The 14,176-nt window shown below is 35.6% G+C and overlaps 1 protein-coding gene across 1 annotated transcript; it reads left to right on the top strand.

Moving 5' to 3' along the window:
- The first annotated feature begins 5,781 nt into the window (after positions 1-5,781).
- On the top strand, positions 5,782-7,220 carry gpr25 (G protein-coupled receptor 25). The gene has a single exon (XM_068720371.1). The coding sequence runs from the start codon at positions 5,838-5,840 to the stop codon at positions 6,867-6,869; it is 1,032 nt and encodes a 343-aa protein (XP_068576472.1). The 5' UTR covers positions 5,782-5,837; the 3' UTR covers positions 6,870-7,220.
- The last annotated feature ends 6,956 nt before the right edge of the window (positions 7,221-14,176 follow it).

Raw genomic sequence — 14,176 nt, 5'->3', positions numbered from 1 at the left:
GTTTCCTGGTCTTTCACACTCCTGCCACCAGCTGCCAGCAGGGCTTCAGTAATAATGATTTTCCTACTTAATGATTTAACCATTATAGTCTCTCTCAACTAAAACCTGATCCCACCAGAAGGCCAACAGGCCTCTCCTGTCTTCTCTCAAAGCTGCTTGTTATGTTCTCAACAACAGATGAAACATGACTCCTCCTCTCTGAGTAGCTAAGCCGTGTGTTTACTAAATGCACTGACAGATAAGCGGCACTCGGAGAGACACATTGTGACTGAAAGCTTCCGGTCTTGTCAAGTACAGTCAGTAGGTAATTGTCCATTTGCAAATAATGCATCAGATTCAAATAGAGACATATTGGAAAATGTGATATGAGAAACACACGGGGGGATAAAATAATCTTAAATTATATTGAAAACTAAAGGATTAGGTGTTTGTCCTGCTCCATTGCTTAAAATGTAGGAAGACTGACTGCATGTCAAACCTTGTCAGTCTTGCTGAGCTTCACTGATTTCCATTCTCAATACCTTTCATTGCTTTCACACCACAGCTTCACAAGCTGATGACCTAAAAACAAGCTGATCAAACACACTTCAAGCTTTCAGTTTTGTAATGGTGATGTTGTTGTGATCAAAGAAAATGTTACACAGTACATCCTGTTTTGGCTGTTTTGTTTTTGAAACTATGCAACATTTGACATTAAAATGAATTCCTGAATGTTATATGCAGCATTAGAAAAATGTCACTTACACTAAGCAAGCAGTGGTGCATGCACAAGAGTAAAAGGAGTGTCCTGCCAATATTTGATACCTGATTTATAAAGAAGCCTCGGTAGCGAAGGGTGAATGTTAAGAGGGAAAAGACAACAGATACAAAATATATAATTGAATGTTCAGCTTGTGATACTGTGTACCTTAAATTTAAGAAATAGCATATAAACTGAAAAACTCCTATGAAACACTCAGCTAAGCAGTTACTGGTGCAGTTTGACTTTTTAAAAATAGTATTCAGCGTTAATACACAGTAAACATAGTACACGAAATGTAAAAATGTCAGCAAAAGGTCATACACTTTTTGCTATGACCTTTGATTCCTTAAATGTAAGTTATAATAACTTTGATAACCTTATTTATACAGCACTTTTAAAAACAGAGTTTACAAAGTGCTTTGACAGACAAAGTAGAAAACCAAGGCAATAAAACAACAGCTCAACAGTGAGGCCCAACAAAGCAAGACAAACTAAGGTAAGAGTTAAACATAAAAACAATCGATATGATACAAATAAACTATTATGAATTCAAATTAATTTAATTAATTAATTTAGTAAAAAAATTTAATAATATCAATAATAAAATAGAGCAGTAAAGTGACAACATCACATAAAAGCCAGTCTGTAAAAATGGGTTTTAAGAAGTGATTTAAAAGAGATTACTGATTACTTATCTTCTCAAGCAGGTCGTTCCAAGCCGAGCAGCCCTGATGGCAAAAGCATGTTCACCTTTAGTACAGCCTCGACTTTGGAACAGCCAGAAGCTGGCTTGTAAGGGATCAACATTTCTCTAGGTATTTTGGGGCCAGACCCAAAGTTATCAGTAAAATGTCCAAAATGTTATCACTATATGGCTATCTCTGCTGTTGCTTATGCAGCGTAAGATTCTTATACAAGTAACAACATTTGGTTAAGAGATAAACCACTCCAACACTCAGGACTAAAGTGGTATTTTAAACTGCGATTAAACACATACACACAAACAGCTGAAGCACCACGTAAACACACAATCCTGACGAAAACTATTACCACCAGTACTACCTGTACTACCTCTTTGACCACTGAAAACACATAATACAACCTAGAAACCACCCATAATCATCAAAGAAATCCTTTACCCCCCACCTACCGCGTGAGTAACTTTATCCACTATATAGCGCCCTGAAAAATTCAACAATAGAACAAAAAAAGTACTCTCTTCTAACAATCCCAAAATGAAATGCACCACCTATGCAGTTGCATGACTCAACAGTTGTCAGTGATGATGCAAATGAAGTTGATAAGTAAGAGTCCTGAATCTCAATTTACTACTCACTTTTGAGTCAACTATTACATAGTGAATAGTGAACGAGTGAACAAGGGAGTGACACAGGACAGCCTTAGTAACCACCTAGTGAAACCCTACAAACCCCACCAAAGATCTGACCAGTTAACAGACTCTACTAAAGTCTCAGCAACCACTTAATAACATGGTAACCACCACCTATCAATATGTTAATAACAATGTAGTAAAGCCTGGATATCATCTTGACTTGTGTACTTAACCACCTAGCAACAATAATAGTTTTTTCATAAAATGTAGTGTCCTCCGATTATTATCACTTATCTTGTATTGGCTGGTTGGCTAACAGCGGTAACGGAGGGCCAAACACCTAATAAATGTGGCCCCATGTTAGCTAGCATTTGTGGAAAGTGCAAAGTGAAAGAGGAATCCAGTTTTTATTCTCAGATTGGCATTTTTTATGTGTAACCTGTGACCAGGTTCTGTAACTCCCTGTATTCTTGTACATATCTCTTATTGTGTGGTTTGGGCATTAAGGTGTTAAAAATACAAAGTATTTCATCGTGTAGTTTGTATGTAAATGAAGGAGAAATCAGACATGTGGAGGAAAGTCGAAAGTGGGTTAAAATTGTGAAGTTTTTCAACAAAAGGGAACAGTTATAAGCCCCTCATCACTTAAAATGACACAAGGACTGAGGCTGTGCAATCCTTTGTGTTCAAGGAACTTTTGATTTAGTTAACAGCTAAAACAAGAACCTTTCACACCTAAACAATGGACTCTTTTTCTGAAACTTAACACTCAACAAGTGAGGAGCAAATTGTACGTGTGTGTAGTGAGTGAGTGAGTGCGTGTGTGTGTGTGTGTGTGTGTGTGTGTGTGTGTGTGTGTGTGTGTGTGTGTGTGTGTATGTGTGTGTGTGTGTGTGTGTGTGTGTGTGTGTGTGTGTGTATATGTGTGTGTGTGCGTGTGTGTGTGTGCATGTGACCCCCCCTATGTCTAACAATCATCCTGACGCATACCACCCTTTCTCTCCTCAAATAAAAACAGAGCAAAAGAAAAAAGAGAAATCATCCACTGTTGAAGTACTTTACGAGATCCTCCTCTCAACAGAAAAAAGTATCCATGGGAATCTTAGCACGTTAGGGAGGCCTTTCTCCCTTCCTCTCATCCGCTCTCCCCCGCTGCACCCATGGACCAATGCAATTGTTTATTTTCTCCTATTGAGGCTGCTCCATTCACTGGCTCTCACATTTACTCTGCTCAATTGGAGTGAGACAGCACTTATTCCAGGAAAGGAATGTAACATTCCACTGACAGAGCAGCAAGAATGCAGAAGAAATAATTAAATGTTTTTAAAGGAAAAAAGGTACAGCTGAGCATGAGGGAGAACGACATCAAACTGAACAATGTGGGACTGACAGGATTTTCTGCCGTGATGAGTATATCCACACATCACCTTGACACTACAAAGTAAAAGGAGTGTTTGAATAACGCACAATGCTAGAAAGTGGAGCAGGGATCCTTTAAGGAGGTCATTCATTCGCTGTGCTTTCTTAACTGAAACTCTCCTGCAGAACAATGAAGCGTTCTCCGGCCTGTTGTAAGATGTGGCCTGTCCTCCAACCTCTCAGCTCCCGGCCACAGCGCAATAGTTGCGAGCTGGACCATGGAGTTCATTTCTTCTGAGTCTATTCTGTCTTGAGAAAGCAGTCTTAATGACAGTTTCCTTCTCTGTAACAATGGCTGCCAAAGTCTCCCTGTCAATCTCTGTTATCTTTCACCTGGGTGAATTGTCTAGAGCTGCAGGTTGAATCCAGACTGACACCAGTGCAGTATTTGGTAAAGATGAGCTGCTGATGCACAAAAAGTGTTGAGCAGTTTCAGGTGGCATCGAGTTGTTTCTGTGGTGGTTGCGGGTTTTTACATTATGTTTCCTTCAGCTGATTTATCGCTACATCACATTCTCACTAACATTGTCGGCTGCAACATAATCAAGTTACAGCATGTATATTTTGCAGGAAACACATTTCCCCTGTCTTTGTCCTTTTCAGGCTTTAGCTACCTGGCAGACGAGTTGGCAGTGAGTTTTCGTAATATGATCCAATTTCAAAAATAACAAATTTGCCCCAAAGGGCTTTATAATATGTACAGCATATTATCCTTCACTTCAGATAAGAAAAAACTTTCTTTTGGAAAAAAAAAAGATGAAACTTAAAGAAAAGCAACAGAGGAGGAATCCCCCTTCATGCAATGCATGTCTTGTGTACAGAATAGACAAAAAAAAACAATAGTCAAATAGCATATCAGGTAGATAAATAATTCCTGAATCATTGTGCACAATAGAAAGTGATATGCTATCTAATTATTGGCTACAATCACACATTCTCAGTGGTACACTGCTTAAACAATGTTAAGACTGGCCTCTACACACAGTCAGTAATAAAGTAGACGAGTAAACAAACCAGTTCAAATCTAGAAAGACTAGTGAAAGTGAGTAAATACAAGGACAGAGCAGTTTACATCCAGTCTGTGTTTCCATAAACACTGTATAGTTGTTTGTCAGTTCTCATCTGGTCAATGATAAGTAAATATTGTTGAAAAATACATTTGACATATTTAAAGTGAAAGCAATTATTGCTAGTGTGTAATCTCGTATTAAGTGTCCTGACCTGTTTGTTTAGGGATGTTCTGTCGCTGTGTGTATGTTTTAATTGTGATCCGCCAAAGGGACTGCAGATAAAATTACAAAATACAAAAATGTACGCAGTCTCAGATAAATTAAACTGTCACAGTATCAACCTTCTCATGATGAAGTAAAAGTGATCCATTGAACCAATGAGGCCACTTTCTAAGCAAATACTGGTAAAAAATAAAGGAGCTATAAGAATTGTCAGTAAACAGAGCCTGCATATTACAGTATGCAAAATGTGTTGAATATATGAGTACAAAGCTACTTAAAGGCTTTGGTTTTGATAGAGAATGAAAGGATTGGTGGAGGAAATATCCATGAATGTAAATTGACTTGACAATATGTAACTCCGACTGCTCTTTCTCGGCTTGAATCGGAAGCATGTTTTCACCACGGAGAGAGAAATTCTCAGCGAAGCAAACATCTTCTTTTGTAGAAGATCAGTCACATTTGCTCCAGAACAGTCAGTCTGCATTCAGGCAGGAGGTCGTCAGATATAAGTAAATCTTACCTGCCCCCTACTGGTCACACACAACTAATACACCATCTGATACAAGAGCCATAATATTCAAGCCAAATCATTCAGGACTATATCCACGAAGCTAATGTGACAATTCATGTGTGCAAATATCTATATTAGTATAGCATGCCACATGCACACACATAGACACGCTGTCTGTCTTGGAAAATATAACAGTTTTTTAAAGTTAAACAGCAGCAATTGTAAACATATTTATAATCCAAAAGCTTACACCCTTTTATGAAGTAGCCAATTCAAGCCATTGGATTAATAAAAAAAAATATTCAGTCCTTTTGGCCCAGTTAAATCGCAGTGAAAGGACACTGAGAGGAAGTTATCACAGCCGGTCAAAGAAATACAGATCTGAGGAGTGAGAAGAAGAGAGCTGAAATAGGATATATCTTTCTCTGTGGTTTTCACAGCAGCATGTTGACTCACCGCCCTGCCACAATACAACAGTTGCACTGCAGAGCCCATCTGTGATCTCTCAGGATGGACGCTTACACTGATTATCCACCTTATGATTACTACGAAGACTTTGAAAACTCTACTGACTACGTGCTTTTTAATCAAAATTTCACAATGGATTGCCCTGGCTCACACCTGCATGGCTCCAACATATTCATGCCCATACTGTACTACCTCATATTTTTCACAGGCTTTCTGGGCAACCTCTTTGTGATCTCAGTCGTGGGCAGCAAAGGTAAGATGGGTGGGCGTCTGGTGGACACATTTGTTGTCAACCTGGCCCTGGCCGACCTCATCTTCGTCCTCACGCTGCCTCTGTGGGCCATCTCCGCCAGCCAGAGCGGCTACTGGGACTTTGGGCCAGCTGGGGACCTGCTGTGTAAACTGAGCAGCTATATTATAGCTGTGAACCGCTTCTCCAATATCTTCTTTCTCACCTGCATGAGTGTCGATCGCTACCTGGCCGTGGTGAAGCTGATGGACTCGAGGTACCTCAGGAGCAGCAGGTGCATCCGTGCCACCTGTGCCGCAGTGTGGTCGGGCTCCCTGGTGCTCGGAGTCCCATCCCTGGTGTACCGCAGAGTGGAGCCGTTCGGTGACAGACTCTCCTGCGTGGAGGACAACAACTCAGTCTTTTTTCTTTGCCTGAGCCTCACCATGGCGTTACTCACCTTTGTCCTCCCAGTGCTGATCATCGTGCTCTGTTATGGCACCATCGTCGTGCATCTCAACCGCCACTGTGCAGCAAATCCTCTGACTGAAGCCCGCCGCAGACACTCCCTGAAGATGGTCCTCTGCATCATAGTGGCCTTCGTGGTTTCCTGGCTCCCCTTTAACGTCTTCAAGGTCATCATAATTGGCTCGCAGCTCTCAAACGTTGATCTGAGTTGCAATGCTCAGTTGTGGCAAAGAAACGGACTCATCATCTCCTGCTGCCTGGCCTTCATCAACAGCTGTGTGAATCCAGCCATTTACTTCTTCCTAGACCATCACTTCAGACGACGGGCCGAGATGCTGTTCAAGACCTTCATAGGGAGGCCAAAGTTACTGCAGAGCCACAACTCTTCAGCCTCATTCACCAATGTTGGCACTTCAGATAGCTATGGAACCACAGCTGGAAGAACTCAGCTGCAAATGTTTGAGTAGGAGGAGAAAACTTGGAAAGTTATTGTTCTATTAGGTTATTATGTGAAAACTTGTTATACTCATCTTGATAATGGGAGACTTTGTGCATATTTCTCTCAAGGGATGGTAAAATATAATAGGCTGCATGGTAAGAATGGATTTTTTTAGTTGGTACAATAATGTGATTTACTTTGTCATATATTTTTCTTTACTCAAATTTTCTACATACATTGAACATGCTGTTTATATGGCTTATAGTGTATAATATAGTACAGTAGTGTTGATATATGAGTATCCACTGATATCTTTTGCTTGTTTGTATGAAAGCCCTTAACATTTTTGTTGCATTAGTTGAGTGCTATTGTGTCAATCTAGAGGTGTAAATATGATTTAACATTTGTGATATATATATAGATATATATATATATCTATATATATATAGATATATATATATATAGAGAGAGAGAGAGAGAGAGAGAGAGAGAGAGAGAGTAATTTGGTGGTGTTATTGCAAAAATGTTTGGTACATGAATACCATTTTATTAAATGTATATATATATTGCTGTGATAAAGTTGCAAAAATATACGCTGAAAAAAATATTTTGTATTTGTAACTTAAAACTGACTGTTGATATTGAATCAAATGGATTTTTGTCAAAAACACTTAATTAAGAATAAAATAATCTAAGATCATTATTTAATTGTGTAACAATTTAAAAGAGACTTACACTTCAAAACAAGCGTTTCCATAATTACAAACCAAAGACTGCAGTAGTAAATTACATCTGTGTTTTTGCACTCAGACAAAAAGTGCAAAGTTGCACTGCATTCAAGTAGTGCTGCAGCTCATGAATCCTGATGTGCAGCCAAGACTATCATGTTCTTAACAAGAATGTCCCATTTTAATCTTGAAAAGGTTTTGCAAAAAGTTCAGGTCATTTTAGTCAGGGAGAATTTGATTTTTTTATAAACATGTTTGAAGATTGGCACTATTATTACATTAAATGTTTAATTCCCCTCAGTTGTAAGTGCTTGTTCTCAAAGCAATGAATAAATTGAAAAAATTTTCTAATTTGTCTGTTGTGAAGACAAAATGGTCGTATTTGTGCAACTTCAAAAACGATTCAGAGAATTTTAACATTTTATGCAGTTCTCAAATGTATTACTGCCCATTGTTGATGTATAAGTGATTCGTTTTATTATTGTAAGACCAGTCCAGCTTTTGGTGCAATAATGCAATAATAATAATATTTTATATTTGTCTTAAAAATGTAATCTTAACATAATGCAGTAATAAAGTCATGGCTATGTGTTGTGTGGAAGAGATATAATTAATATGTTGGTTATTTGTAGCTTATAAAACTAAGATCTCGTAATTGACATGACCTCTCAGGTTTATCTCGTCTTTTAAGTAGTTGTTTCACTCTGTGCACTTTGTGTGTGGTTTGACTGATGTTGTTCATCATCTTCATGCATCACAGAGTGCAAACAGGAGACTCAAAGAGAGGTGTGAAATTTGAGGTCATTTTATGTTTTCCTACTTTCACATGCAAGTTTTGCATAAGAAAAACAAAAAGGGTCGTGAGAAACAAGTCACACTATTCAGACGAGGAAATGAAACTTGCTTTCATAGAAAGACAAATATAAAAACAACAGGCAGCTCAGATGTGACATCAAGTTCACGTTATTTATTGTCATGGGCACAATTACAGAGAAGCAGTCGATTTAAATGAAAATCATAGATTGCAGGCTCCTTCCAATAATTAAATATGCATAAAAAGAAAATTCCGCAAGTAAACAATTAGAATCTAAGACATAAAATAATGCAGAAGTTAAAATATTGAGACAGAATACATATATATGAAATAAATTTGTAGTAGACATGTGTACAGGAATTGCAAAATATATAGACACATTGTAAACTATGTAGTAAATTCATATGCATAATGAGGAGTGATAAATATGTGTAAACAGGTTGTAGAAAAGTACGTAAATAAGATAAAGTGATAGTGTAAAGTGATTACATATACACTATTATTTGTCAGTGCTTTGCATTTTGATGTTTTTTTTTTATTCTAAATAATTTTACCCATTAGATAACATTTTAAGTTTAAATATTGCCAATGCTGCAACTCTGAGGTCAGGTGATTGACTGTGGTTTTCTTGTTCCTTAAAATGTAAAATCAAGTCTATAAGTGAGCTACACCTGTCAGCTCACTGAGAAAAGCTCATGGTAGTCATATAATATATATATATATATATATATATATATATATATATATATATATATATATATATATACATATATAATTTATATTAATTAATTGGTTATTTTTATTAATTTCTACCTGTCCTGTGAGCAAACCTGACAGCTGATGACAATTGAATTGAGAAAGTATTGTTCTCTAAAGGTTTCAGTGTCTCTAACAGGATCTCTTGTGCAAGATTTAACATATAGAGACAAAAGAGGCCTTGGTTTGTACTGAAACATAATCTGTACATTAGTGTCATACATAGGTGAACTGTGTTTTCCAAAGAACAATTCTTCCTACAGTCAAAACAGCCATTAAAACGTATCATGGAACCATGGTTTCAGATTTATTCAATGCAACTAACTGCCGGGTAAACAATAAAACCACTGAGACAGACGTGGTTTAATGTTGTTGTTTCTGACGAGAGGAAAGAAAGTACTGTTAAAAAACTGAATTTCTTCATCTTTAGTTCCTGGTCAGAACTTGAAGGATATTTCAAATGAGGTCTGTTTATGTGTTTTAATTTGAACAGTTTCACATATTATACAACACTGCAAATGTATTGACATGTCACTATCACTAAATCAGGGCAGTTCAATGCATTTTAAATTCTGAAATGAACACTCAAATTCAGTGCTTAACACAATTTTAAACTTATTTTATCTGAATTTCTCTGAATTATGTGGGACTATATTTCATCAATGCTGTTAACCAAAGTGTATCAAATCCACGAAAGAGCTATTAATGGCACATGCATGATTTGGAATAAAATTATGGGAAAGCAAAACATGTAATATGATTTAACAGCAAAAAGTATGTGTTGACAAACCAGAAGAAATACTTTTAACATGAATTTGAAATAGTGATGATCAGTTTAGATCAGACACATTAAGTCAACATTGCTCATTAGATTTGTCAAGAAATATTGATTTCCACAGCAAGAGTTTCCATTAGAGTGAATGGCTTCAGGTTGATGGTTTGTAATGCACAGCAGATAATTAAGTAATTTATCTTTGATAATGAACGTCTGCAGGTTTTTAAAGTCATGTTGGGGTAGATAACTATATAAGGTCTGTTTTACAGTGAGCCATGAGAGTTAGAATGCAAACAATTGTTATTGCACACACTTCCTGGTCTCTTTATAAGAACTTTTTTACTAAGCAGAGACACTCGGGCCTGAGGCACCGTTAAAAGTAATTTCCTAAAAATCTAATTTATTCATATATGAGTGTTACAGCGACGTTGAATATATGAAAGTTTAAATGTTCATGTGTGCCCACTTCTTTTTCAGTCATCTATGTGTAGTTTTAAATAGGAGAAAACACAGTGCCAGGCTGTGGGTGCAGGGACCCAGGAATTCCCCCTCTCCTGCTTCAAAGAAAAAGGTTTTTCAGAGATACATTGACCGGCTTTTCTCACAAAACTGTTTCAACACTATTGCAAATAACACCAATGTGTTTGGTGAGATAAACAGTAGTAGTGTAGATGATCAATATTTTACTTTTGTTACACAGTCTAAAGAATGCTCATACATGAACAGTCAAAACAGTTACAGAACAGGATCTATTCTAGCAATCTACCAGTCAACAATGTTAAGTTTGTCTCTTGCGATTCAAGTTCACGTTCTTTATTGTGCAATTACAGAGAAGCAGTCGATTTAAATGAAAATCATAGATCTCAAGGTCCCTCCAACAATTAAATATGCATAAAAAGAAAATTCTGCAAGTAAACAATTAGAATCTAAGACATAAAATAATGCAGAAGTTAAAATATTGAGACAGAATACATATATATGAAATATAAATTTGTAGTAGACATGTGTACAGGAATTGCAAAATATATAGACACATTGTAAACCATGTAGTAAATTCATATGCATAATGAGGAGTGATAAATATGTGTAAACAGGTTTTAGAAAAGTACGTAAATAAGATAAAGTGATAGTGTAAAGTGGTTACATATACACTATTATTTGTCAGTGCTTTGCATTTTGGTGTTTCTTTTTTTTCTAAATAATTTTACCCATTAGATAACATTTTAAGTTTAAAGGTATCTTTTTCCTGCTTTGTTTTACATTCATGACAAAAGTGTATACTTTATTCTAACTGTTGAGGGTTTGTTTGTGTTTATTGTACAGTTGAACATGTTGATAGATTGCACCTTTAACTTGAGAACAGAGCAGTTCACAAGCTTCACACACACACGCACACACACACACACACACACATTGATGGTCGGTGCTGGAGGCTCTGGGGATTAGTGACTTGCTCATGGACACAGTCTACAGACACAAGGGGCCGGGGTTCAAACCACCAGCCCTGTGACAGTAATAGATCACAGCTGCTCATTTTTGTTATCTGAGATGTGACATGTTACACAAAGATGAAATACAATAATGTTTTTGTTTTTAACCTAATTGATTTATACATGCAAGATTGATAGGCTTTAATCTATGACAAGAAGTTAACTGTTGTGTCTTGTGGCAAATGTTTTCTTCAATGTTGATTGTAATGTTAAAGGTTAAGTAGATTAAAACAAGCAATTCAAAATAGTTGTTTTCAAAAGATGAAATTGATTATAATTCAACACAGACAGGCTTAATAGATCAACTGTATTAGTCTCTTTTTTGGTATCAAATTAAATATGTTTATTTTCAATAAAGACACTTTTGATCAAAGAAAAATTTGAATTTCTGAATGAATAGCAAAATACTTGTAAGAAATGATGGTTGTTAAGAATATAAACCTTTTAATGAACTGAATGACTTATTCTGCCAGTCTGCTACACACACAATGAAAGGTGTGTGACCCTGGCATATTTTCCAGTAGGCGAGGTGTCAGTCATTTCACAAAAGTGTCTGTGGTCTATGAAACACACTGGTAGTGTTCTCACAGGCTGTTGCAGCTAGTCATACACTATATATATATATATATATATATATATATATATATATATATATATATATATATATATATATATATATATATATATATATGTGTGTGTGTATATATATATATATATATGTACATATAGAAAAATTTTTATTTCTGAATGAATAACAAAATACTTGTAAGAAATGATGGTTGTTAAGAATATAAACCTTTTAATGAACTGAATGACTTATTCTGCCAGTCTGGTACACACACAATGAAAGGTGTGTGACCCTGGCATATTTTCCAGTGGGCGAGGTGTCAGTCATTTCACAAAAGTGTCTGTGGTCTATGAAACACACTGGTAGTGTTCTCACAGACTGTTGCAGCTCTCTTGCATGCAGCAGCAATACGTGAACTTGCCTTCAACTTCTCAAATTAGTGTTCTAACCGTTAAATCATAAAGTTCAATTAGATAACAAGAAAAGTAGTCCATGAGTTTCATTTGGTGCCAGCAGACATATTGTTCATCATCAGACAATTTTTCAGACTAGGATTCTTTAATCTTGATGATATTTTAATCTTTAGCCGTACTACATATCTTCTGTAAAAAGAAGAAATAACACCTCCTTTATTTTACAAATGAAAAGTTTGTTAGTTTCATAGGCAATAAAAATGCACTGGTACATGACCATAGATAATGTAGTTAGCTTACTTTAGATAGGCTGGATACTGTTACATGACTTAATGACTCTCTTTTACTTGTGCCACTGTTAGATAATGTTTTAGCATTTATTATTATTCTGTAATTGTTGTAATTGAGTATTATTTTAGGATTAAAATAATGCTACAGGTAGTAGCATTATTTAACCTATTGGACTGCAGGAGTTATAAGTAAAACATAAGTAATTCATTATTTTCCCTGCATAGCTTCCATATTCATATTTTTAATATTGTCCCTTCTCAGTAATAATACAACTTACTCAAAGTTTATATACAGTAAGAAAAAAGGCTCACACAAAATACTGTCACATTAGTGATATCTGGGCTTTATAACGTTGCCCAGCTGAAAGGACAGCTTCAGTGAGTTGAGAGATGAAGTAGCATGGCACAATGTTAATGCATATAGTTTTTACTGTTTAACCACCAACATGCAGAACGTTCACGCAGAAATATTGCAAATGCTGCAACTCTCAGGTCAGGTGATTGGTTTTCTTGTTCCTTAAAATGTAAAATCAAGTCTATAAGTGAGCTACACCTGTCAGCTCACTGAGAAAAGCTCATGGTAGTCATACACTATATATATACGTATATATATATATATATATATATATACGTATATATATATATATATATATATATATATATATATATATATGTGTGTAAATATATACACATATATACGTATATATATGTAAATATATATATATATATGTATATATATGTGTGTATATATATGTATATATAGGTGTGTGTATATATATATATGTGTGTATATATATATATATATGTGTGTATATATATATATATATATATATATATGTATATATGTATATATATATATATATATATATATATATATATATAGTGTCTCTAACAGGATCTCTTGTGCAAGATTTAACATATAGAGACAAAAGAGGCCTTGGTTTGTACTGAAACATAATCTGTACATTAGTGTCATACATAGGTGAACTGTGTTTTCCAAAGAACAATTCTTCCTACAGTCAAAACAGCCATTAAAACGTATCATGGAACCATGGTTTCAGATTTATTCAATGCAACTAACTGCCGGGTAAACAATAAAACCACTGAGACAGACGTGGTTTAATGTTGTTGTTTCTGACGAGAGGAAAGAAAGTACTGTTAAAAAACTGAATTTCTTCATCTTTAGTTCCTGGTCAGAACTTGAAGGATATTTCAAATGAGGTCTGTTTATGTGTTTTAATTTGAACAGTTTCACATATTATACAACACTGCAAATGTATTGACATGTCACTATCACTAAATCAGGGCAGTTCAATGCATTTTAAATTCTGAAATGAACACTCAAATTCAGTGCTTAACACAATTTTAAACTTATTTTATCTGAATTTCTCTGAATTATGTGGGACTATATTTCATCAATGCTGTTAACCAAAGTGTATCAAATCCACGAAAGAGCTATTAATGGCACATGCATGATTTGGAATAAAATTATGGGAAAGCA

This window comes from Cebidichthys violaceus, unplaced genomic scaffold (genome assembly GCF_023349555.1).
Source record: "Cebidichthys violaceus isolate CVI_PGR_0920_01 unplaced genomic scaffold, fCebVio1.0.p SCAF_25, whole genome shotgun sequence".
NCBI lineage: Eukaryota > Metazoa > Chordata > Actinopteri > Perciformes > Stichaeidae > Cebidichthys > Cebidichthys violaceus.
This window is presented reverse-complemented; position numbering and strand designations above follow the sequence as displayed.